The following is a 27,789-nucleotide window of genomic DNA, read 5'->3' on the forward strand; positions in this document are numbered from 1 at the left end:
TGTTAGCTGCAAAATAATTTATTGACCAAGAAGTGCTCCTCACACAATGTAAGACTGCTCAAAAACAACATTTTGTGGCCGTTCAGACAATATAAGCTGGCTTTTGTTCTCCAGAAGCACTTCCAGGTTATTTTGCATTGATAGTGGAGAGAATTTCAGTGTTGAACAACCTGAGAAAAGAAAAAAAAAACGCTCATGTGCAAAATACTGCACAATCCCGCTCAAAAAACACGTATAACTGTAATATGGATGTTGCAAAGTGAAGCAGTGGTCCCAAAACGCCTCCAAAAGACCCTCATACATTTTCTTCCATACTAAAGACACCGTTTAATAAAGCTACGATTTTACTATGGCTGATAAAGTTAGCGTGCATCTTCAATTTACACACCCAACAATTCGCACTTCACGGTACTTGAAATAAATTATATTCAAGTTAATGAAAGTGATGAAGATAATCACATATGGTTATGAGATAAAATGGGTCATTCGCAAACAATTTTAATCAAAGAAAATCTACAACCATCGAATAATCCTCTTCAAGTGCAACCTTTGTTAATTGAGTTCCCAGTGTTTTCACAAGCCTCCGTCTTCCTCTGAACCGAATAATTTTGGGACACTGCAGTGTTTTAATCCCTCGCAGTGACAATGGCCACGCATTTCCCCTTCCTCCAAATGACCGTCATTGTCACACTTCTTGCAAACTTCACACAGTGTGGTCATTAACTATTATGCTATGGACACGTATACATAATGCACTTAATTAAACAGACACTGAGGACAACTTCATGCAATTATTGCTCTCAGTAAAAATTGGTTATCTAGCTCTTTCTGGCTGTGTTAATGTTTTTTAGGAAGCAAAAGATGCATTTATTGCCGAGAAAATTAAATTAACAATCTTCCCATCAGTAAGTTCACATTTATGACGTCCTTACTAAAAAGAACGAGTTGCCATAGTTTTGAAGTGAACAGCAAAGCAGCATAGCCTCTGAAATCCGTGCCCAAAAATTGCTGTCAACACACACATTGTACACTAGAAATCGGCTGGTGAGGGCGACACATGTATTTAGTTGTTTTTTTCTAGCTTATAAAATCTCCGTTTTTGGTGAGAGTGGCCTCTTTGCAATTAGCACGGGGTATCTTATCAATAAAGGCAAACTTCAATTTGTACTCAATGTACCATTAAGCACTTAGCTCTTGCAAACTCAGACTCGTTAACATTACCTTCATTAACCTCCCACAAAGTCTCGAAGTTTTCCCAGAGGAGTGTTTCTTTATACACGGAGCTCAGTTGCATTCAGGTCAGTCCATAAAAGTTTAGAACTTTAAATCAGTGAGGTTCGAACTAACGAGCTTTCACTGTTTTGACAACACGCTTCCCTGAACAATTTTGTTAGAACAGAATCACCATGGCAGTTCATTAGCAGCCCTCGTAATATCACTAGTAATTGTCATTCATTCACTGCCCTCTTTATATTTATTTTATTTTGAGTGGATGCCATTTTGGTTCCAGGTATGATGCCAGACCGCAGAGCGTTGACACTGCCCTAAACACAAACCACCAAACAAGGCTTAACTTGTTGCAATCTGGGCACTACCAGTGCAGTTCTCAGGGCAAGTGATATGCAGTGCCTTCAGACTTTTTTTAAAGGGACAGTCTACAGCTGGAGATGAATATAAACATTTTGATGCACACAAATCTTTCCCTTTGATGGTAACTTAAGTCAGAACTCGCGGTTCTGGCAGGAATTTACATTTTATTGCCAAATAAAGTCAGGCCAGAGAAGATGGTTGCACCATGCTGTGTTAAAACTAAGGTGGCAGTCTGGGCATGTTGGTGATTCATGATGGAAATGTACAGCGCAAATAAAGACGAGGACACAAGGAAGACACGAGCGCTGGTGTGTTCCATGTGTCTTCATTGTGTCGTGTGTTCCATCTGTCTTCCTTGTGTCCACGTCTTTATTTGCGCTGTACATTTCCATCATGTGTTAAAACTTCTCTCCAACCACTTGGAAACATCGTCTGGAGTCTATATACTACATTTCATGAATAGGACTAAGTACAATACTTAGCGTTTTCTGAAAGTAAAGGTAGCGCTACAATAAAGACCACTGGGCAAAAGGACTACACAACAAAAAAGAACTTTCAAAAAATGAGTCGCCAACTACTCCAGCACCAAGTTTTACTGGAATGCATAGCGTCATTTTTAATTCTTGCTAGGAGAAACTTCAGATGAATTAATTTTTTTTTCTTGCAAGTATTCACAACTTCTTGCACAGTTTAACCATGTCTTCTATCATCTCTTCTATTGGTTTCAGAAAGGCAGTCTCCCACTATGCTGGCAGTGGTGCTGTTGGCAAAAGTGGTTGCTGATATCTGTGGAAGATGTCAGCAGTATTATTTTACTGATAGTAGTTGTTTTAAAACCACCTTAGTACCTTCAACTGAAGACTTAAAACACCATGCATCTTGGTTAATGTTACACTCACCACTGCCGCTGCATGCCACATAGGCAGTGCAGCAGTCGTGTCCATACAGTTACTATACTAACCATACATCATGGCCCCAATGTCAGCAATTAAAGACACCTTCTACCATGTGAAAAATTGGGCTTTAAACTGTTTTGCGATGTTCCTCAGAGCCATGGCCTGGTGTTCGCTAATTTGGTTATGCAGCTACTGACTGGAGCATAAAAAAAAAAGAAGACAGAAGTCATTAGACTGGCCCCTTAACGGCAATGTGCCAGCAGAGGGTAGGCCAAGCCAGTGCAGAAAATCATGCTAGAGTTATTCCGCAAGACTTTACAAAACCGAAAATGTGATAACCGAAAATAAATCATTACTACATAATGGGATAATTAAAACAGGCAGGTGCTTCTGTATCTAACACAGTAACTAACCACATCCCTACAGCCGTGCCATCACTGACAACCAGTATAGCAAAGGTACTAATATAGTAAAGATTTTTGCCGGTCTCAGCAACTTAACTACAGGAGGATTTTACTGCAGTATGAAAAGATCAAGAAGCACAGATCTTGTGTGTCACTTTGTACAATGTTTGTGCACTCATCATGTTTTCCCCGAACGATCAGCCTTAAATGAAATACCTTACTCCTCAAACCATCCAGTGCAGGACATCAATGCCGTCAAAGCACTAAGCACAATGAAGGGTGCATAAGTAGCCTCATGCATTCTGAAAAAGTCGTGACTGGCACAGACTTACAGATGAGGAACAGGTGCCTGTATCAGGCTAGTTAGTCTGCAATTCTGAATACATGTGACACAGAGCTTAGTCGAACAAGGCGCGAGCACTAAATGTGCCTCACACCACACTGTATGAATGCCAAAAACTTGCACTGTCCCCTCCAAGCTGAGTACCATATTTTCTCACTTTTAGGCACTGCCCTGTCTTTGTAACAAGACAGGTAGAAGAAAATGACTGCATGCAAATGTAGGGACTCCATTCATGAGCCAACCATCTTGACAAAAGTGAGGATAATAACTAGCAGCAGCACAACCATTAGTGAAGTGGTTGCTGAGAGGGGCCTTAAAAGAAGTGCAGCACTGGTCACCACTTATGTCATCAAAGAGAAGGCAGTGCTACACGCATCAATCTTATACGTAGTACTGGTAGTTCTCCACTTCACAAAGCTAAAATATTTACTCAACAAATTTTCAACATTTCCATTTGGGTTAGCCTGCAGAGAAATTTTTTCACCTTTCTTCAGTCAAAGCAACATTAAGTTTGTCGTCACATGAGATGTTTTTCTCATGAATAATATTACTGTAGAATACCATGAAACGAGTATTACGGCACATAAAATCCAGGATTTGTGCAGTCGTAGATTTGTGCCATATGGCCCGTCTTTAATGGTGGCAAACTGTTCACTATGACTAGCCAATTAAACTACTCAGCTTCACTACGCAGGCCTGTAAGGTACCAGACATCACATTTTTGCCTGAAAGGAAAACTTAGCGCGGTTACAGAGAACGTTCACTTCAGTGAACTTCAGCAGGCGCAATGTGATGCGGAAAATGAAAAGTCAGCAAAAAAGTGCTTCCACTGAGAAGCTGAACAGCAGTTTTGTGAAGCTGTATTTCAACAATGAGTGTAAGCTATCCAGTTGCCTACCTGTCGCTCAGCACACCACCAGTTCATTACATGCCCTGACCTTGTCCGTTTTCTTTTGATTTCCACAAGAATACCTTTATCTCTTGTTCAGTGCCTTACCACTGATAACCGAATCACTTAGCATGCTATGTTCCCTTACCACTGATAACCCAATCACTTAGCATGCTATGTTCCCTTACCACTGATAACCCAATCACTTAGCATGCTATGTTCCCTTACCACTGATAACCCAATCACTTAGCATGCTATGTTCCCTTACTACTGATAACCCAATCACTTAGCATGCTATGTTCCCTTACTACTGATAACCCAATCACTTAGCATGCTATGTTCCCTTACCACTGATAACCCAATCACTTAGCATGCTATGTTCCCTTACCACTGATAACCCAATCACTTAGCATGCTATGTTCTCTTACCACTGATAACCCAATCCCTCAGCATGCTATGTTCCCTTACCACTGATAACCCAATCACTTAGCATGCTATGTTCCCTTACCACTGATAACCCAATCACTTAGCATGCTATGTTCCCTTACCACTGATAACCCAATCACTTAGCATGCTATGTTCCCTTACCACTGATAACCCAATCACTTAGCATGCTATGTTCTCTTACCACTGATAACCCAATCACTTAGCATGCTATGTTCCCTTACCACTGATAACCCAATCACTTAGCATGTTATGTTCCCTTACCACTGATAACCCAATCACTTAGCATGCTATGTTCCCTTACCACTGATAATCCCAAAAATTAGCAGGCTAATCCATTAATGCTATAAGCTCGAGCATCTGGAAAAGGCAAACTGCAATTTCTTTTCTAATACTAGCAGTGCACATCAATATCACTCTTACGCAGTGGTTCCCAGATGGCACTGACTGCACTGCGAGTGATCATTGCGGTTTTGGTATGTGGGTGCCAGCTCCGACACACTCCAGGAGCACACTGCTGCCGTCTTGTGGGGTTGTTGTAAATTTGGCCTGCAAGGACAGAGGGAAAAGGACGCAATGATAGCAGCATTCATGTACCCATTATGCCCACACAACAACGAAATAAGCAGCTGAGAAATGCAAACAAAATGGCACGGTCACATCCATGGCACGGTCACATCCATGGCACAATAGATAAGACGAAACCCAACAACACAGAAAAAAATCATGGGTCAAGATTAATTACAGATGTTCAAAGCTATAAAACACAGCACGACCGTTTTCATTTGCATTGAAAATGGGCTTTTATATACATGTCCCACAAAATTATATGGCTCAGGGCTGCTTGTCACAGTACTAGTACATTGTGGCGCATTCAGGAAGCAACCAGACTTCCTTTCTTTCTGTTATGCAGGCATTGCTAAAAAACATGTTGTGCAATCAGGCAACGAGTTTTAGACAGCTAGTGGTGTAAAATTAAGGATCACCTAATATTCAGCACCACTAGGTGCTGAGGGAGCTTTTGACCAGAGTGGTACATACACAACTACATTCTCCATTCTTAGGCATGCATGAAGCACTCATCATTCTTATATCGAAACCAAATATAACCAGTTGAATTCAACTCTATCAGCCAATTCTTTTGAGGGCAAGATATGCAAGCCACATCCCCAGTTTTTGTAACTGCGGCCAGTGCTTTGACAAAAAAATACCTTGCCGGTTCATGATGGACTGCACATGTCATAACAAAACTTTCAGATGAGCAGTGTGGCACACTACTAAGAAAAAAACAAAACAGTGGCAAGGGTAGAATAATATTCCGACATTCAGTGCCCCTACATTCCTACCATAATGAAAGAAACCTACAGCAAAACACCGTTAATTCAGACTTCAAGGGACTAGGCTGAATCATCCAAAGCCTGAATTATTGTATGGGGCCCCCGACAAAGCGGAAAACCGTTGCATCAAAACAAATCTATTTGAAGAAAACCTAGGCTACGGTTGTCGGCTGCTCAGATGAAAACAGCGCGGCTACAGGGATTTTTCGTAGTTCCGTTAAATGCTTTGCTCCGAGCACAATGTCAGGAATGCCGAAGCAGAACTGCATCAGAATAGCAAAGGCCTCCGCGGCCACCTTGATGGTGCGCAGGCAGTATTAGACAGTTTTAGCTGTGCGTACGCAAGTGCTTGCGTACGCAAAGCGCTACGGCGCTGCGTGCGGTACACTGTCCGCTCCGAAGTATAGTTTTAGCTGGCCGAGCCGAAGCGTCCTTCAGGCGCACCTAGCGCCATCTAGTGATAAGACGTCAAACCACATCAACGCTTGGTTGAAGAAAATTTCATCCTTGATTACTGATAACTAGTGTGAGTGCATTGTGAGCCTTTTTTTTGTTCCAAGAAGAAAAACTATGCAAACCGAAGAAAATGTAAGAACTGGCTAAAAGCCAGAAAACTGCTTCGCCAGGTGTCGTTGCTACGAGGAAAACACATTGCATATAGTTAGGCCTATGAGCTTGAAAATCACCAAATTATCTGAAAAACAGGGGCTAGTTATCGCTTATACCGCTACGTGTGGGCACGAGTAGGCGAAATAAAAGCGAACCGCTACCATTTGAGCGAGCTATTGGGTCGGAGAATCCAGCGGTGACATGTATTTATTCCGAAGCGGGCGAGCAGGGCGCCGCCATCTTGTCAAAGTTAGCGTACGCAAGCCAAGCAAGCGCCGCAACACAAAGTCCGCTGGCTAGCGTACGCACGCAAGACGCAGGACTTGCGCTTGCGTTCTGCGCATGCGCACTACCGTCCCCGCAAACTCCTTGCGTACGCTAAGCCGTTGCGTACACACAGCTAAAACTGTCTATTGTACCATGCAATTCAGGCTTTGCGAGTGATATTCGGGCGATCACCTCCTGTGCTGGTCGTACCTCAATAGGCTGCCTTACGACCCAAGCTATGTCTGAATTAACAAACCTCTGACGTTGGCTGGCGTCACGCCAACCGTGTAAATCATTCAAATTTGCTCATTAACAGATTGAATTAATGAGGTTTTACTGTAACTACATTTAACATCAACCTGAGTGCAACCATCTGGTGACAAAGAAAAGCTAAACGGCTTCTTCAAATTTTCATACGGATGAACTCAAGAACGTCCCTACTTCCCTGCCCCAGACTGGTCTTGTGACAAGTTTTGGTCTAGTTTTACTGCCACCAGCCAAATCTCTGTCGCACCGGAAAATTTAAAGTTTTCTGAAGCAGATGAAATTCAATATTGAAAATCATCTGCCCTTTTTTGGCATTACACGGAAAAAAAATCATGTCGCTCAAGTCATGGCAAAGGCAATCAGAGGACAAGCTTGACAGAAAGAGCTAAAATAGTGCATGTGCAAAGCGACTGAAGATGTAACATGACGTAGTTAAATATTGCAAGGCCATTTTTATAGAAACTCACGAGTTTTAATTCAGTTTCGCTCAAGGTTTTACATCGCTACTTCAGTGCATATCCTTTGCAAGTCAGGACAAGACTGGCCAAACACAAATTTGATAACTGCAAGCATGTATGAGTAAGATGGCGCATGAAGTGGCCCCAAGAGAGATGGTAACAACTCTCTTGGACAGCCTGCACTACAGATAGCTTTTAGCTAAAGCTTAACATGAGTGCTGCGAAATGCTTGAAATAGCAATTTCTTTCTTTGATGGTGTGCACATTATCACTACGTGATGTTTTTCCCTGCTTTCCAGGGGTGCAGAATAAGCACTCATTTTGAATGAGAATGAGAATGTCATTCGATCCTAACGACAAAGAATAATGCCATGTGGCAGCCAGACAATGACATTCGATGCTAACTCATTCAAATCAAATGCTATTAAATGTTAAAGTGACGAGTATAATCTAGCAGCGGTGGCTAGCAGACAGCATGGCAAGCACATTCCTGTGCTACCCTCAGAACTTCAAAGCTCCGTATACTAAACACTCATGAGAATGTAAACTAGGGTCACAGGGGCTTCACGATTTTGATGTAATACCGCTGTCACAGGGGCACCGCAAAGGCCTTTGAGAATCAGGTCCCTAAATCCAAAGGCATAAGGAGTGCAGCTACACAGCACAAATGTTGCGCCTTTGCCGCTAAGGGCCTTGGAGATGAAGGCGCTCGTCAGAGACCTTTGGAGCCCAAAGGCGCGGGCTTCGAGAACCTGCGATCGCAGTGCACTCCAACGTCAGGAAATAAAAGCAATAAAAAGAGATACAGCCAACAATGTTTGAAAACATTTTTTTTAAATACGAAAGTTGTGTCTGGCTTTGCTTTTTGTACGGGTGTTTATATTTTATGCCCAGATTTCAAGACAGTGCAAGTGTTGCAGCAACACCGAGTGCCCATGGCGGCCAAGGCATTACACAAAGCCTGCTGCTGAGAGAAGCTGTTGCAGTACTTTTATGGAAGCAATTACAATGAACAAAAAAAAATTGTCTGAGCTCAACGAATGAACAGAATACCCCAGTTCAATTTTAAAACACTCACTTCAGCCGCCGCGAGCACAGCAGTGGGTGCTAAGCCTGAACGACTGTTTCACCTTTGAGCTGCACCACGTAGCTGCGTCGCTGCTCCTTTAAGCTTTCGCTCCTTTGGTGAAAAAAGGCGCCTTTGCTGGAAAGGCCTTCGAGGAATGCCGTGTGACAGGGGTATAAAACAGCACGTTGTGTATGGCTTTCTCATCGCACCCGACACTTTTGGCATCGTTTAACCCAGTACCACGACTCAAAAGCTATAGTACTATGCATTCCTAAACTATTTAACTGTGATTTTCATCCTTCAGTATCCATCCTAAGTGGTCCACAATGGGTAAAAAGTATTTTCCGGTAAACTTTTCTAGCAGGATAACCTGCTTGGGAAAACTTAAGCGACTAATAAAGTTGCGCTCAATTGCAATACCATGCAGTGACACCCAAGGAGAACCGGCTTACCTGTGTTAGCTGATGTGCAACGTATATCGCAGTCTCAGTATGCAATGTGATCGGCCCACATAGGACTTTAGATGCTCCATTTGCAAGTGCCATGAATACAACCAACTGCAATGATGAACAGAGCAATGCAAGAGAAAGGATGCATTGCAATTTATTTCACATGTTGTGCAACATATATCAAAGGAAATCTTGCATATTCAGAACAAAGCGAAGGCATTGAAAGCAGCAGTGGACCTTTTTCCAGTGGTCTTCACATCAGTGTTTTTGCCTCACGAAGACTGGGGACAATTCAGTGCACTTGTTTTGTAGCGAGAGCTACACTGGGCTACCAGTCGAGCATTTCGCAGTACAAGGGAGAGGCCAGTTGTGTGCATGTGCCGTTACCATGGCAACCGGAGAGGAGCAAGGTGTGGCGTGCGCTTTTTTATCGTCGCAGCCGCGCGCCCGCTCCACCGTCAGAGCCGAGCATGACGTCACGCGGATGAGCAGTTATGTACATGCGCCGATACCATAGTGACCAGAGAGACCCCACAGCTGCGCCGCGTTTGTGGCCGCCTCGCCGCACGCCGCTCTATCACCCGAAACGCGCATTGCATGCGCAGCATTGCTTATAAGAACGTTTGACATGGATGCAGAGAAGGAGAGTCCAGCCACTGCTAAATGGCGGTATAGACAAGAGAAGATTAACTTTTCCGATCCTGAGGTTGTCGCCTGGCAGTTGGCTACTCAACAAAGAGAGAACGAGCGTAAGAAGGCGAGAGAGCAGTGGAGACGCCCGAACAGAGAGAGGAACGCGTTGCCAAACGGAGATGCTAGGCTGCCAAGCGTAATAGGTGCCGCATAGCCACCGAGATGGAGCCTATGGAAGGCACCAGTCAACGGGAACCAACAGAAGAGGACGTGAAGGCCCATCGTTTGACTGATCACACCATTCAAGTTTCCAAAAGACAAGCTCAGCCAGGGAAACATACCTCTCACTACGTATATCCTGGCATAGCCGAGCTAAGCCACTGCCAATTTTTCCAATGACTAGCATTTGTTCAACAAACAACATGACAAACCACGAGACAGTAATTAGGTACAGTGCAAGCATATTTTTGGCCCACAGATATGCACACATGGTTTCGTCAAGCACAGGCCTCAAGCGAGAAGACATAGTCTGGTCTGCCCAAGTCCTTGAGATGGGTATTGAGATGGGTACGTGACAGGTGTGTTCAGAGATGGGTTATGCCTATCTACTCTGGTTAGACGAAGCCAGCACTGCTTTTAACTAGTGCCCTAATGCAAGCCCACTCTGTCATTTAAAAGTAATTTTCGCAGAAAAGATACAAGGAATCCCAGCCAGACTATACCGGCAAGCTTGTTTTGCCTGGTGGACACCAGATGGATGAGTGCACTATTAGAAAAAGGTCCATTTTAATTTTAATCCCAAGCGACTCCGCTAACAGTACCGATACAGTACCCAAATGTTGACAATGACCAAGACGGTAATGTACCGGCGATTTTCACGACCTAGAGGAAATACTACAAGCGATCCAGTATGGCGACGTTATGAAGGACTCCTTCTCTGGGAAGCCAGGGTAGAATCGTGCTTGTTTTAAAATTTCCGAATAAACTTGCTTTTGTTTGTTGATGGTGGCAACCTCATGTGAGCCAGTCTTTAACTTATTGGGAGTGCAAAGGAATTGCAGTCTAGCATTTGAAAGTGGCCGGTGCCAAAGTGGGGTGGTAGATGGTCCACGCGTGTACAATGCACAGATAACAAAATTAGAAGCGCAGCTTTCTGCGTTTTAAAACTACAGGCAAGCATGGGCCAGCAACTGTCATGGTGATTGTGCAGAAATGAAGAAAGAAAAGCTTACTATAGTCGGATGCAGCTCAGAACAAAGCGGAAAATTCCCCTCGAAAGAGGCCCTCCAGCCAATGGTCTCGAGCGATTATCACGATGCCAAAGCTAATTTAATTAAGCTATGGTTATTTCCCATTCACCATCCACACCCTGCGATTTCCAGGTAAGAGGTCCCGGTCAAAGAGGAGAATCTGTCAAGGCTGTTCGACTAGCAAGAGGCTGCCACTATTGATAAATAAGTGCGAATTTATCTATAAATTATAAAACAAGCTCGTTTCTACCTAAGCTGACCTCAGATGTTGGTTAACTTGAGGTGCCCTTTCTAGGTCGTGAAAAATCGCTAATACTGGTAGAAATCAAGAACAGTGAAGTCGCCTTTTTTGCCCACTATTTTCACAGAGCAAATAACCGTGCCTCGTGCTCTCAGTGTGCTAACAGTCGATGCCAGGCATGTAAAAATGTAAGGCTGCTACGACAACACTGTTCATTCAACTCTATTCGATTGTTATCATCCGCCTACATGACAGCCTGTAACAGTGAAAGTTTGGGCCAGTTGGTAAGGGTGCATAGTGTTGTAGCACCACAAGACAGACATATATAAGAAGATAGGTCAGGACGAAGTGCTCACCATCAACTGAGCAAGTTTTGCAAACGATATTGTTACGAAGACGACGAAGTTGGCAGTGGCGTGGTACGGAGCGCTCGCGCTAGGCCAGCGGGCATCAAATCATATCTCTACCATTGCTGCCATGTACCATGCCGCTGCCAACTTAGTCGTCTTCGTAGCAATATATACAAAAAATGTTAGATGTGCTGTCCACTTCGACTGCTTCTAGTCAAAACAACAGCTTGGGGGCAACAACAAAGTGAAAAAAAAAAAAAATCAGAAAGGAATGGAATTTGAATTAAATAATATTACCCCATCCCCCTTTACGTGGACCACAAAACAGCACATCACCATACACTGATGTCATAATAAGACCTATCATTACAGAGAAAGTCTGCACAAAAGTCATCGCACTTGAAATGTGTATGTTAGCCATGTGTTCTCAGCGATGTTTGGTAACAAGTAATCCTTTCTAGTGCAGTAAAATCATCCTTTTAGAAATACAGGCTCAGTGCATGATAACTGCACTGTCATGGTCCTGCAAGTGTTCCAATACAGCGGGAAAACTTGGTTTCCACGCTCCCTGCATTGCTGGCACCAGAAAACCCGCACAACACTTAGCGGCTGTTATATCTCGTTTGTGTGGAAAAGTTCATTTAAAACCTTTAATAGAAAGACTGTAACAATGACTGAATGTGCCAGTGACGCACTCTTGAAGGAGCAAATGGTGTGGTCCTGAACATGCTGATCATTTTTAGACTAGTTCGCGGCATCAGCACAGCGTAGCATTATTTCATGAAAATCAAATCTCCAATTAAAGTCTATTGCCCTCCCTCGAACATATGTTTCCTGCTATGTAGCTGCAACATGTAGCACACCTGATCTTGGAGGTGCTTGTCAACACAAGCGTTGTGCTCCAGTTCCTGCAGAAGCTCTCGGGCTGCTGCTGCTCCGACATCCTCTGCCATCACATCTGCACAGGGAACGAATGACCATCAGAACATGCCGCCAGCTGATGTGCATCTGTTACCCATAACTGGGCCTACGATTCATAGTTTTGGCTGAAAAGCACCGATAAACATTGACTGCTAAATTATAATACCTTTCAGTGAGTACTACTTCATCCCCAAGCACTCATATTTTCTAGCGCTTAGTGAACACAAGGGACAAGCAAGAACACAAATACACAGGACGTACGCTATCATTTCTAGTACAATGGGCCCTTTCTTTCAACTAGCGTACGTCCTGTGTATTTGTGTTCTTGCTTGTCCCTTGTGTTCACTAAGCGCTAGAAAATATGAGTTCAAACAATATCCAACTAGCCCAAGTTTCTGCATTACTAAATATCCCCAAGCAGCATATGTAAAAAAAGCATGTCGCTTTGGTTAGCTATGCCTGATGTGTCAGGGAGGATGAGGACAGACGGAAGTTGGCCTCTGCCAATAGGTTATCCCGCTCTTATGACAAAGCAACTACATTCACTGAGAACAGAGCTGTTATAGGCTAGAAAAGGTTAAAAAAAAAATCAGAATACAGGTCTTGCCCCCCCCCCCCAGCCATTTTTTCATGTAAACTGCAGCTACACGAATGCTTTTTTTTTGTCAGTGGATCTCTGGGGCAAGGCTATGCTGCTATTCGCTTACAAGCATTGAACATGGTCTTTTTTTTATCTTAATGTCATGAGTTTAATTCAGAGGCAGAAAACAAAAAAAAAGGCCAAATTTAAATCCATTTTTTCTGTGATAAATGTATCTTTTGCTGTGGAACAAACATTACCACAGCCAGGGAGAGGCAAAACACGATTTTTTACTAAGAATGAAGATGGCGTTTCTCCTTTAAAAAAGTCCAGTAATAGGGCTTACACCCCTACACTAAACACTATTACACTATTATAGGCACAATTATATAAGAAGCAACCTGAAGGCAGCTGTAACTTAAGGAATGTTAATGAAGATGCTCTCATAAAAAGTTTTTGCCACTTTCAAGAATTTATGCAGCCCAGATTCATGCAGTATGAGGTGCAATCTTAGAGTGATTTGAAACGGGGACAAAAAACAGCCCCTATAGCAACTTGAATGTTGACTGAATGTTCTTCAATGAACTATTGGCAGCTGCAGATTTGTTACCAAAGTGGGAAGAACTTGAAATTTATTTCCAAAAATCTGTTACACTAATAATTTTGAACGTTACTAAGAGAAGCAGACAGCATAACCTACTATATGTAACTACAAGCTTCATATATGATACATACTCTTATCACATGAACTTTAAACAAAATTCTTATGAATTTTGTCTTTTCAAAGCTGTTGAGATGCTCTGCCTACCCCTCACCTTTACCTTGCCATTCGTACAGGATGGAAAGCTGCATATTTTGGCAAATATTCCTTTAAGTAAATGAGAAAATTTCTATTTCATGCAAACGGTATTCATCTCGAAGCATTAAGTGTGATGTCAATTATGTCACGTCATTAGTACTTGACACTTACAAAATTTCTGCTAAAACTAAGAAAGCTCCGTTAGCAGTGAAATGCGCACATATCACACCCTTTCAAGACAAGTCAAGAGTAACACCACACCGGGGCTCAATGTCTCTTTATCACTATTGTTGTTCACACCACTTCACTGTAGTACTAATACCCATTTGGTATGGTAATTAATGTTTAACATGCCGAATGACACATGCTGCAGCAGAGGGCTCCGGATTAATTTGGACTGCTTGGGGTTTTTTAATGTGCGCTAACACCTCACAGCACAGGAGTTTCTATTTTTACATTTCAGCTCCACTAAAATGCAGCTGCCACGGCTGGGATTAGTAGATCCCGATATATAGGGATCAATAGACAAATGCCATGTAGCCACTGAGCCACTATGAAGGGTTACTCATATTCATTTGGCTGAATGACTGTTTCATGAATAAAATTAAAAATCTAAACCTGAATGCTCTGCCACTTCACCAGGCAATTATATTAGAATTTAAGTCAAGACTTTCCTGACACTCAGGATACTACTTATTATGAAGAGCAGTAGAACTGTATAACACTTCCACAGTATATCGAAAGAATATTTATATTAGAATGTTTATATGTTTACATAATAGTTTACCTTTCTCCACTTTTACAAATTTTTAACATTTGAGATATTGCTGAGTGGACGCACGTGCAACCACACACATCTGTTTCCAGCACACTGTTCTATTAGAAATCCGAAGCTTTACCATAATGCTTTCGAAGCAGTAAAGGCCATTGGCTTCCCTGTCCCGATAGTCGACAGTTTTTCTAAATCTTCTGTTCTACTCAGTAAATACATAGCTGGCAAAAATTCCCACTCACTTCGTTTTCCCAATGCACTTGCAGCACGTATCAGCCCCGTTGAAGACTTGGCGAGCAAACTGTAGGTGAAAAAGAAAGTTTATTTGTCATAGCACTTCGTGACAACAAGCAATATCTGCTCATTTCAGGCAACTGTGGCCCCTCTCATGCTACACACTAACAAATGACTACACACTCAAGCATACAATTTACATATCCTTAAAACGATATCCAATGCTTTCTCACCACTTTTATGCTTTTTTTATGCATTGCTGATCTAGAACCCTCTCACATCAGGGGTGCACAGGTGGCGTTATTAAAAGATGCAAGCAACATTTTCGGCAAAAACTGAAACCAATTTTCTAATGCTCTAGAAATGTGTTCTTCCCTTTCATAATGTACCCAGGTTATAACGCTCACTGCTGCCTTCACTGTTTTTCTTTGTCACCTCATCATCCAGAATGAATTCCAAACCCATGTTTGTTAGTTTGATCAGTATCTGCCAAAGGTCTGTCAGGTGGTGTTTTCGGACACCAGACTGGACAGAAGCTATACTTTACAAGCTTGCAGTACTTATAGATGAGCTGCTAGGCCTCGCAACAATGATATGTACTCTTACGGTGAACACCTGAGTGTATGGCCGAGCTCTTCAAAGTGCCAGTGCATCCGTCCCAGCCCCGCATAAAAATGAACTCGCACGCAACGCGAAGCACCCCTTCCACGTGCTTCTGCAAGTGCCTTGGTGCGCGGCCATGTCAAACACACGGGTGCTCTGAAAACCGTGCTCACCGCAGATCAACCTATACATCATACTATATGGAAAGGATATGGAAAGTATCCAGGTTTTCATGTCATGCAGCCTCCATATACCAATAATTCTATAGTGCAGATCACACAGAAACATTTCAGTACAGAGGGGATGAGAAAGTGTGCTCCTATAGACAAGCATCATGTTTGTAAACATGACGCTTTTAATGTTTGGAACGGTGGCACTGTAAACAGAGGTAGCATTGAAGTCGGCAGCAACGCGTGGAGTAGGCAAAAATGACTCATGCCTACACTGTACCAAGCGACGCTACCTTTGAAACTAACTCGTTTATGCAAATATTTCATAGTGTGCATGCTGCTTGTGGTTGGAAGCATTTTGTTGAAGCTGGAGAGTACCTCTGCAGTTTCTCAACCTGTTTGTCAAATTGAATTGCCAGTCGGGGCACTGCAACAACTTCCTTCACTGCTCATAGATGGCAGCAAGTAACAGTGCGGCTACTGTAGGTGACTATGTTGACTGATAAAATGAAACCAAGAAAGCACGAAGTATAGACAGAAACTGGTGTTCTACAGTTCTCAACAAATGGGCAAATACAGCATACCTTATTGGTAGTACAAGAAGTAGCAAGATGCAATGCACGACGCGAAGCAGATCTTTTGTGTGACGAACATTGTGCTGTGCTTCCCATTTTCTTCAAGCCACTTCATTCCAGAGAATGTGGAAAATTACTTGATACTTAAGTCATAAAGTCACTTTGAATAAGGCAAATGCGATCTCTCTGTTCTTCGGAACTTTGTCGACCACACAGCGTGCTTAGATAGTTTATTCTTCTTGATAAAATTGACAGTTGTGGCAGGGGTCAAGGTCTCGCTCCACAGGTAATGTCCACATGAATGCACTCTATTTGCGTCCTTGGATTTGGGGGGGACTGCACAAGCACATACATTACATTTTTCTCGAGCTTCAAACGAATAAGTTCGCCTTGCCGAGCTGAATATTTGAAGTCATTGTTTTTTTTTTAATTTGCATTCAAATGACCACCTTCTGCTTGATCACAGTGTTTTTTTTTTTGTGGTATTTTCTGTTTTCGTCAGGTTCTGATTGACCTGCAATGGGAAAATTCAGCCAATCTGGAAAATAACATTACAGGTTTGGATAGATCCTAGTGACGTTTAATCGCTTCCTAGCACCGGTGTTGAAAAGGCACATTTGTTGAAGCTCGCAAAAGTGAAAATAGAGAAATAACTATGCGCCACCCGTCTAGTGCTGCTTCAAACGTCACGTTTAGCAACTTGTTATGAACGTTGAAGCAGACTAGCAGCCGCTTTTTTGTCTTTTTTGCACAAAGAGAGGGCCGGCACATAGTCTCGGTGATCGGCATTTGAGAAGGGCTCCCTGCAGTCAACTTACAGTGATATGCACACAAAATATCGCGTCTAAACTTCTCATGCTGAGAGGACAACAGAACGCAAATGAGTTGCAGGTGTTGATTCTTGCGCTGTTCGCCCCGCATTTGAACAGAAACCATGCACATTAAGAGACACAAAGTAACTGATCAGATTTCAATGCAGAAATGCAATGCTAGCCATGAAGCCGAGCCGTCACCGAACCTGTTCCGCTCCACAGCCGCTGCTCATTGCTATCGCTCCCATCTGACAGCCATAAACCCGTGGAAACTTCAACGCTTCATTTTTTCTGCCTTACGGCTCAACCAATCGCACCACAATTTGCCGGCACATCACGAATTGCGTTAAAAAAAACGCAAGTGTGGCACACAGAATGCGGACAGTTTAGCCTCTTGCCTATGCAGCGAAAGTCACTGCTGACGCCAGCGCCACCACATCTCCACGACGTTACAGCCTGATGCTTGTCTTTACTCAACAGATTTCAATATCACAATAAAATGTCCTTCTGGGCTCTCTGACAGGGCATCGAAATTGAGACAAGTGGAGAGGGGAGCACACTGACACAATACCGCTTCCGGTGCCGAATGCTTTCGCCTCGGGCTCCTTGACGCGCTCCACGGACACAGTGACCGTCGATGGCAGCTGCTCCTTGAGGACGGCAGTCGCAGTGTTGGCCATCATTTCAGCCACCTGATCAACAGCAAGGGAAGTGAAGGCAATGATGAGCTCGGCAGGCAAACTTAAAGCATACCGGGGCAAGCAATTATCAGCATCCGTCTCAGCACACCTAAGTGGTTACATAGAAAAGCAATAACTTCTTCCACACTTAGGGATTCCATTGAATGCACAGCACTTTCTCTATCACATGAGCAATAATGCTATCGATCTTAGTGGTCCCATTTTTTTATCGCTTATCCGTTTTGCTGTACCATCTAAAGAAAGGCAGTAAGACACATTCCCTTTCTTGCTTTCAACAACTCACTTTACCCTTCAAAAGCTGCCACTCTGACCTAGTTCTGCATTTACATTGCAGCTATGGGCACAGATGCATGTTGCACGACTCCATAACTGTTTCTTCTCCCCAAAGAGTCGACAGCTCGGAAAACAGCTCGAATTCATCCAATTAAGAATCAAGCTCGCCAAGCATGAGTGAAAAACAAGTCGTGATAGGACACGCACCCTGACAGGTAGGACACCGGCTACAAAGGACCTGCCCCTGACTTCGACCACATGGCCTGGCTCTGTGAGGCTGATCGGCCTAAGGCTGCCTGCAGGCTCCGTGTGAACTTCGACCAGGCCACCTCCCTTGGGGTAGTAGCCCCTGCACCCACATCACAGCCTGTTACCACATTTACTTGTTTTATTTATTTATTTGGTACCTGCATCGCCTTTCGGCATTACAGCACGGGGGCACTTGCACATTCACAAAACAAGAAATCATGCATTTAACGCAGGAAAAAAGGATTCATTTGGTACAACATTAACAATATGTCCCGGCAAGGCATTCCATTCGCGAACTGTATGCAGAAAAAACTAATATCGGAGTATGTCACCTTTAAAAGGAAATTCATAGAGCTTTAAATTGTGGTCCCTTCGCTTTGAGACATAGAAAGGCGGCTTCAAATATTTCGTTCTGTCTATACCAGTCTTGGAATAGAAAATATTGTGTAAAAATTTTAATCTCAGATTTCTTCTTCGAGTTTTAAGTTCTAAGTTTTAGTTTTAAATAATAAATATGCTTTTAAAACAAAACAGACCTCAAAATTTGGCAGTGCGTTCATTACATGGAGTAAAATTCAGAAAAAATTTAAAATAGTAGTAAAAATGGAACTAAAACAAGGTTGATGAAATAAAACACCTGGTATGACCCGCATTCTAACAATATAGATTTTTCAGCATGGTTCCATGCTCGACAACACTGTGCATATATTTATCGTAAAGCCGCACATATAATTTTTGTAGCGGCCCATAATAGCTGAGCTGCAAAGAGTTGCTAAATCTTTAGCATGGCAGATCGAACAGAGAACCCTTAGAGACCAGGTGTGGTTTCATTGGTTCTTGAGTTCTGTGCAAAACATTCTTATTAGCTATTCATCCCACAGGATCAAGTATATATGTCCTGACATACTACAGAGCACTTTACTGTATTGTGTACTTTCGGCACTCCGATAAGCACTCCTGCTAGCATTCAATACTATGATCAGCAGACTGTACACCAAAAGAGAGGGGTGCGCTTATTACCTGAGCAAATACAATATACATGATGGACTGGCCAAAAGTGTCATAAATAGATCGCCTGATCAAGAGTGTCTGTGAACAATGATGATGACTATAAAAAAAAATGTATATGGGTAAAACCCCCTCCATGTATGTGACTAGAGCATCCAAAATCAGAAAAGGACTATTGCACAGCTTTAGAGCATACTAGCTGTATGAGAACTCTTTTTCAAGCTAAGTGGTGTCCAACATCCCCATTCACTTCGATTGCTAGGAAATGCAGTAAAGCTATCGTCGTCACTTCCCTCATTGAGGAGGAGAGGAGAAAAGGAAGATAAAGCAAGAAAAGAGGGAAATATTTCAGGAACGGAATAATAAAGAGAGAAAAAAAGCAAAAAGTTAAAAGATGACATACACCCATGGTGGCATTAAAACTTGCGGCAAAACGGCACTGCACACAATGTGCAGAATTTCTGTCCCCACCAATTCTGCACAACAGTCTCCTGTAAGCATTTAATAATTCACTAAAATGACGATGCATTCATGCTTCTGAAAGCACTGAAGCATGTTGGCCCCTTAGAGGCACTATGGCCTGCAGGTCCCCAGATAAAGGCATTGCACTTGGCATGTACTACAAATGCTCTAAAGGCACGCTGAAGAAAACTCCATACAATTTTTTTTAGTGAAGTTTGATTCTTGGCTCCTTGTGGCCACTGGGGACGACTCTATACAATTTTTGTTTTCAGTAAAATTCAACTCTTTGGCGCTTTGTTAATATGCTGTTTACTTGACAGCAAAAAAAGACATTTAATGCTCAGAAATTCGTATTTAATCTTCGAACGTTACAATACAACAGCGTTAAGGGTCCCGTTCAGCGGAAGACCCAGTGGCAGCAGTGTGAGTAAAAAAATCCCCTGGGAATCAGTTGCCCCCCCCCCCCCCCCGCCACCAGGGTCATGTGACCTCATGATAACAAAACCTGCCCACTGGACTGTGAGCAAACTGTTCACCGTAGCAGATTGCAGTGAAATTAATCATTGGACAGAAGAGACTGCTCAGGAGGAGAAACCTGGGTCTCATAAGCCCCACTGGTGGCTGCGTTTGAAGCAGCCACCTGCCTGGACGGGGTTACATCCGTACCAGGAGTGGTATGGGGACTGCCCATGCTCTATGAATGCAAAGTAGAGATTGACCAATTCCTCCTATATGGGCCCATTAACACTGTTGCGTCATGCCCTTAAGGCAGAGCATCTGTGGCCCCTAAGATTATTTCTTCCTGCTATTCAATTCAAACTCATCTGATATCAAGAATGAAAATGACCCCATGATCACTGTTTGGAAGTGAATGATGGTGTAGCCTGCTGTCAGAGAGTTACATATAATTTTTTTTATATATAACTGTAGTCTGCTTGTGGAAATGGCCAATGGAAGCAATACCTACATATCAATTTTTGTTGTTTCTACCTAATAAAAGCTCAGTTTTCAGTGACAGTGGCCTCTTTGTCTTTAGAATGTGGTAACCTATAGATACAGGCCAACTTCAGTTTGTTCTCAGAGTCCCTATAATGATTACAGATATTGTATGATCTGTTGTTGGGCTATACAGTAGGTGTTAGCGGCAAAACGAGCATGGCATACATATGCAAAAAAAATTATAAAAAGGGTAGGGCTTCTCTTGAGAACTAAGTGCCCTTCAACTGTTGAAATTCACATGAGCATAGACAAAAAGCAGTAAATCATTAAAACATATACATGCTGACAAGTTACACAAGTGTTCTCAAACTTGCCTCCTGAGGACTTTGATGTCACAGGATGCTCCAAATTTCCTTGCTATGGGCAGGAACACCTGCGTGACATGCCAGGCAGCACAGTCAGTTGTGTAATTACATCAAGGAAAGGTCAACCTGCACAAGCATGGCACGCATGAGGAGCGAACTTTAATGGCAAGCCCTAAATGACCAAAAAATAGCCCTCTTTTGAGCGCAATCAATAATGTAGCTTTAAAGCAACAACATTAAGGAGTCTGAATCACAGAAAAGCCGCTGCCGTTGTCCCTGGCCGTGAAAAAAAAATCCACGAAAAAAAATCCCCAGAGAAGCAACCTAGGTACAGGTGGGCCATCAAGGTCATTTGACCTTGTGCCATAACCACAACCTGCCCAACAGATTGTGAACAAATTGCCCACCGTGGCAGGTGGCAATTAAATTAATGATTGGTCGCGAAAGGTTGCACAGGGACAGCAACCTGGGTAGCGCAAGCCCCACTGGTGGCAGCAACTGCCGTCGCAGGGCAGTGGTGCGTCGCTTAACCGCGACATCACTGCGCCAGGTGTGGCATGAGGACTCACAGGAATGTATGAATGTAAAATAGAAAATGACCAGTTCTATCTACATAGGCAGTAACCCATTTACGCTACCGCGTCACAGCCTTAAAACTGAGCTTAAGTGTTCCCTCCAAATTGTTTGCCATTCATTTATAACAATCTTATTTTGGATTTCAGGTGCCCCACAAGGAAGTTGTACGGGCATAGTTTATTTTAATTGGTGAAAGGTACAATGTACAAGGTGCAGAAGTTCCAGTAATTATCAAAGCAACAAATTCATGAATTCAGGGAGTTCCATATGAAGCCATTCATTTTTTATGGGCCCACCAGAATGAAATTAATAAATGGAAGCAAAATATATTCAGTTGAAGAATATCTACAGATGAAAGGTAAGACGCGGCTTCGATCCCAGCCGCGGCGGTCGAATTTCGATGGAGGTGAAATTCTAGAGGCCCGTGTACTGTGCGATGTCAGTGCACATTAAAGAACCCCACGTGGTCGAAATTTCCGGAGCCCTTCACTATGGCATCTCTCATAGCCTGAGTCGCCTTGGGACATTAAACCCCATAAACCAAACCAAACCAGATGAAAGGTAAGAGCAGCAATCAAAGCTTGAAGAGCATCTGCAAAAAGTTTCTTGTTTACAAAGATCCCAGCTCCATTTTAAACATGCAGTTAGACTACTAACTAAAACAAAAAATCTACAAAAGAATGTTGCCCCCACAGAAATGGCAGAGATTACTTCAGCATGTCATGTGTGTACTTTTAATGAAACCTCATGGCTGCAATCATCATCTTATCCTTCATGTGCTCATGCACCACCTGGGCACTTCCTTGTCACTTCAGATCAACACAGCAGTTCAATGGCAACCCCTGATTGGCTGTGCAAGAACCTGTCATGTTCATATTGAATACCCTTTTGCAGGCTACACTAACTGGCATGAACTAAAGCTTTCAAAGGTTTTAACAGTTTTTAGCATAGTGTACTCAGTTTACCGAAAAGAGAACAGTCTTTCATTTGGAGCAGCAGCATTAGGTTCCTGTATGCACAACAGTTTTCTGTGAAGTAACTACAGCCACTCCTCATCAAATGAATAGAAAAAATTAAGCCTACCATCCGACAGCGTTAATGGTTATTTGCACCTTTCATAATTAGTGCCGATCTCTAATTACACATACCCATTAGCATACATCCGTAGGCATACTAGACCACAAGACACACAAGGTCTCCCTTCAACCAAGTCGAACAAATGTGCCTCAATGGCCTAGAGGTAGCTTGTCCGACTTGCAACCCAAGGATGACGGATTTGATTTGCAAGTAATTATTCCAATTTTATTTTCAAAGTAATACCTTACTTTACAATCTTACATACCATAATGACATCTGAGCCATGCTAAGACCTCATAATCACAATTTAACTCAGGTTTTAATCATTTTCATTTCACAGATTTTGTGCAGTCACAACCCTCTTGACCGATTGGGATGTTCTCAACACGCCAACAAATATGGCTGCTTCCCCACTGAACATGAGCTTAACGCTGTCGCATAATAAACGTAACTTTTGGCACACCCCCAGCAGACTGTACGTCTCTTGGCTGGGTTTTCAGCTCAAGCCATTTTCATATCTATCATGTGATCTCACATCAAGAGAACACATCAAACACGTAGTAACACTCTTGACAAGCAATAGCAAGGAGTAACTGAAGCATAAAAAGCACCTGTTACTATACACTGTTTCATACAAAGCAGTCAATGCTGCTAAAGCTAGAGTGCTTGGTTGCGCAGGCTAAGTAGGGCTAAGTAGTTTGACATACAAGCAAGGTGAACACAAGCATATTTCGTTGTGACAAATCTCAACTACCATGACTTGTAACCTCCAGCACTTCATTCTACCTTCTGCCACATTTTCATCCTGCAACTCACCAAGACTACAAGAAGCAAGAATGACATGTGGTGGTATGACACGCGGCTGGTAGGGAGAATCGCTCTTACTCCATCCACACCTCAAAAGTATTCCACACCTGGTGAAAATTATAGCTAGAGGGCCCGAACACTGAGCACCTCAAAGCTTCGGCCATGATTTTCAGTGCTACCACTTCGTTTCATACCACTTTTTGTTTTCGTCCAAAATTTCACCTAGGCTTCAAGAAGAATGGATCATACAAGGAAGAGTAATGTGGTTTCGCGGATGCACTACTCCGCAGCCTCTGCAGTGCCGCCTGCTATGAATGAAATAGAGTATAGGTGATCAAGGCCATGCACACTGCAAAACATCAGAGGTGGACTTCCCGAGAAATTACCGATAGTGTGTAGTCAATCTGAGGAGCCATCTCTGCATTTGTCCCGCCTTTAAGACGCAGAACTGAAGGTCTGTCAGCAAACAGTAAGCATGGCAGGGCAGCCTGAAGAAGCAGCACAACGCTCCTGAAAAAAACAAAAAAAAAACAGTATAATCTCGTATTAAGGCTACCCCCGTGTATGGACTGCACCCCGTTTTGAACTAGATAACCGAGGAAAAAATATGGTCCTACATTCCTTTTTTTTTAATTTCTGTATGAACTGCAAACTCCAAATTCACACCCAATTTTTTTGAAAATGTGCAGCCCTTACATGAGTTTACTTTTTAATCAAGTCACTTCACAGGCTCCAAGCTTCGGAGCATTGCATGAAGGGGAGATTACAAATATAGCGGCAAGGTAAGGAGCATGCGTAACATGGCTATACAATGCTGGTTGACTGTTAGTACCAATCACTACAACGCAAGAACATCTTTATACAATAGTTAGTGACTACAGAATATGGCGGTTACTTCGGCAGCAACGCAAGATCATCACTACAATGCAAGAACATCTTTATACAATAGTTATTCACGTGTTAGTTACTAAAAAATATGATGGTTACTTCGAACGAGTAGCTTATTGACTGTTAGTGCAGAGCACTGAAACACAAGAACTTCTTTGTACAATAGTTAATGACATGTTAGTAACTAGAAAAATAGTGGTCACTTCAGCTCTAAAACAAACAGTATCACGAACGTTGACAATGTGTTCCGAAAGACCATTCCAGTGGATGATAGCTTGCGGCAATGCGGATGAATTATATGCTGCGGTTTTACCAGAAATGCACTGGAAGCTTAAATGGTTGTTTAAATGACGTGATGTGCGGTGAGGTTGTACAAGAGGCAGTGTTGAATGACTGGCATTAGAGACCACCTTGTGAAATAAGCAGATTAGTGTGATTATTCTCCGTGATTTCAATGTAGAAAGAGAGAGTGATGATTTAATGTTTGATACGCTCGAGTGACGGTCGTAATTTCTTGAAATAAAACGTGCTGCACGATTCTGAACTATCTCAAGGGAATTTATTAGATAAGCCTGATAGGGGGACTATACGGGTGATGTGTATTCGAGCTGTGGGCGAACGAATGTCTGATAGGCAAGCTTACAGGTTGTGGTTGGTTTATATAGTACATGCACATATAAAGATTTAGACTAGAGCACACAGAATGCCATATGTACTGCTTCGGACCGCTTTGGCATACAGCCAAACAAACTGCACCAGACATCTGCAACTAAAAGAAAATTATATAGATGGTCATGCAAGTTTTTTTCCATGCAGAAACCCTAAAGATTATTACTTAGCAATCTATGCACGCTGCCAGGAGCTCAAAGGGGCCCTCTACAATTCCTTGCACAACCTGCACATTGCAACAATGTCAGACCACGCCTCCAGGCAGCAAGCAAATTCAGCCTTTTCTATGACTTCCGTGTTCCAGATACTTTTCTTGTCACCTGTATGAGGGACGCCATAACTGAGCATATGTCCAAGAATGGTGCTGTGGTAGGATAAAACTTAAAAAAACAGCGGTTCGTAACACTGGGCCGCCGTCCGCTGCGTCCTGTATTACTCCGCTGGCCAATCGCAACAGTGAATGAAATCAGCTTTTTAATGTTTGGCTATATCAAACGATTCCCGTATCAAAATTGTAGAGCTCATAATTTTTTTTCTTGTGGTAAGCTTCTTGTTTAAGTAACGAAAAATATATAAGCAGCACACTAATTTTTTGTCGTGGAGGGATTCTCTGCATGGTGAATAAGGGCGGAGCTTCACTGCAGACTTAAGTTGTATCCGACTATAGTAACAGTGGCATCCATTAGACATACAGCAGCGCATATTTCCAGCTAGAACTTGTCTGCCAAATCTCCCAATGCAAACCAGTTTCAAGGAAACCAGTCTAAAATTTATCCTATCCCAACCTGCTTCTAATTGCAAATATGCTTTACAAAAAAAAAAAATCAATCAACAAGACGACCACATATGCTACCACACCATGTTGTTATTCTTAAATAAATGTGACTAAAGATTAAAAAATAAGTGCTTATACAGAGCCGACAAAGCTTGTCCCAAATCCTGTCCTGAATTTCTAAACACAATTGTAATACAATTTCCTCATAGCTCTACAACAAAGGTTTCCACGTTCCCCCTTCCAGAGAGACTCCCAAAAATATACCCACCACCTGCTACTCCACCTAGTATATGTTTGCTGGAATGCATTATGTTGCTTTAAATGTAATGTGTAACAGTAAGAAAATGTCCACATACAACATAGGTGCCTGAAGATTTAGTACAGATATGGGTGCACTCTTACTGCAGATGTCAGCACGCAAGAAACATCATTTCAAGTCACAAAAACTTGGGCACACATAATAGCACTTCTACATTATTACTTGCTGCTCACTGATAACCTTCAAATATGTAAATAAAGCACACCACAGCCTTAAATTAATTATGAACTATTTAACCCATACTTGTCAATGTCACCAAGTTAAGAACACAGAATAAAAACATTCCCAGAAAACATAGAAGTACACAGGACTTAATGCTAATGCTGAATCTATCTCTCCATCACAAAAACGTGGCAAGCTGCAAGTGTGGGCCATCCCATTTTATCCCATTTTAAAAAAATCAGAATTTACCGATTAACTGCTTCGGCAGTAACACAAGGTGAAGTACAAAGAATCCCTGGCACATCTTAGAATTATGGACATGTTGCTTTACCTTGCTTTTTATTTTGGCTCATGTTTTGAGACTTGCGAATACATCATGACAAAAACTGCTTAAGAAAAGGCCAAAAACTCTATGCAGGAACTCAACATCTTGCAAGCAAGTTTTAGCAGCGTTTTGGTTGGTATTAAATGCTATACTGATACCATTACAGGCGAGTTAGGGATTGGCTAATGTGCATCACTTTACAAAGTGGGAAGCCCTGACAAACACTTACAGCATTCTGCAATTAAAAATAGCAGCACTTCGCATGGCCACCGGGTGTTCTTGTTAAGAGATGGAACCAATTGAAGGATCTTACACCGTTCTTACCCAGCTGTCCCAGTATCAGCAGAATATTCGCCACCCCTGATGGGGCCCGGATACAACGTGATTTCTGTGGAACCGATGTGGGCATTCTCCAGGCGCCCGCCGCAGATGTCTCTCACCAGAGTGATGCCTGTCAAATGTTGAGGCCTGGGGTAATGAAAAATTTAGGTTTAAATTTCTGGTGAACATATAACAGGCGTTCGTGTCGTTACCTCAGGCCCGGGTTACTCCTTCCAGCACGGATATTGGTCACCCGTATAGGTTTCCGAAATAGGGCGCTGAATGCTATGGCCATCCGCAGTATCTGCCCTCCCTTGAGAAACGAAGACGTCAAAAGAGTTAAACAAGTAAATAATGCCTAACAACGTAATTCGTTTTATCCTCGTCCGTAAGCCAGTTCCCTAACATGTTCGAAAAAAACGTAAGCGCGCTGACATGGCAGTCAAATAGTTTTAGCTTCATCAGCGCTTTCTCAAACCAATGGTAGAGTCATTTGATGCAGTACAATTATCGCGAATTAAAATGAACCAAACGAGGTAATTAAAATTCTGAAGTGCATAACGTACGGGAAGAAAAGACAAGAAGCAAACGAACTACAGGTGACGTTACACCCCGGCCTAGCATATAAGTGAAAAGAAGCAAAAGGTCTGCATTTTTAGGATATTTTCGGTACGCGAGAGCAGCCCCGTACTCACGCCTTCCATGACGCTCCCGTCAATAGTGAAAACACCTTCTTTGGCGTCGCCCGACATCTTTGTAAGCAAGAGGATTGAAGTTTGTTGGAAAATATAAATACTTGTCACAAAACTGTTTCCCTACACTTGCTCTATTGAATGCGCTCGACGTTCGTTCTACACGCAGTTAGCGGCACACAGCTTTCGTGCCGACGCCGGGCGGCTACGATTGGATGT

The 27,789-nt window shown here is 42.7% G+C and overlaps 1 protein-coding gene across 2 annotated transcripts; it reads right to left on the reverse strand.

The window, feature by feature from the left end:
- On the reverse strand, nt 1-27,789 carry Rtca (RNA 3'-terminal phosphate cyclase). Of its 2 annotated transcripts, XR_013310046.1 has the most exons (13): nt 27,574-27,789; nt 27,091-27,191; nt 26,882-27,025; nt 23,806-23,929; nt 20,969-21,027; nt 18,144-18,285; nt 17,527-17,654; nt 14,811-14,869; nt 12,360-12,454; nt 9,026-9,130; nt 4,591-5,115; nt 3,669-4,272; nt 1-353 (listed from the first exon to the last, which is right to left on the reverse strand). XR_013310046.1 is itself a non-coding variant. In XM_077644725.1 (12 exons), exons 1-11 carry the CDS (start codon nt 27,628-27,630, stop codon nt 5,029-5,031), a joined length of 1,101 nt encoding a protein of 366 aa, XP_077500851.1. In that variant the 5' UTR covers nt 27,631-27,789; the 3' UTR covers nt 1-170; nt 4,990-5,028. The 2 variants fall into 2 exon arrangements, 1 of the variants encoding a protein (XP_077500851.1); XM_077644725.1 differs by lacking the exon at nt 3,669-4,272 and having other exon boundaries at nt 1-170; nt 4,990-5,115.

This window comes from Amblyomma americanum, chromosome 11 (assembly GCF_052857255.1).
Source record: "Amblyomma americanum isolate KBUSLIRL-KWMA chromosome 11, ASM5285725v1, whole genome shotgun sequence".
NCBI classification, from domain to species: domain Eukaryota; kingdom Metazoa; phylum Arthropoda; class Arachnida; order Ixodida; family Ixodidae; genus Amblyomma; species Amblyomma americanum.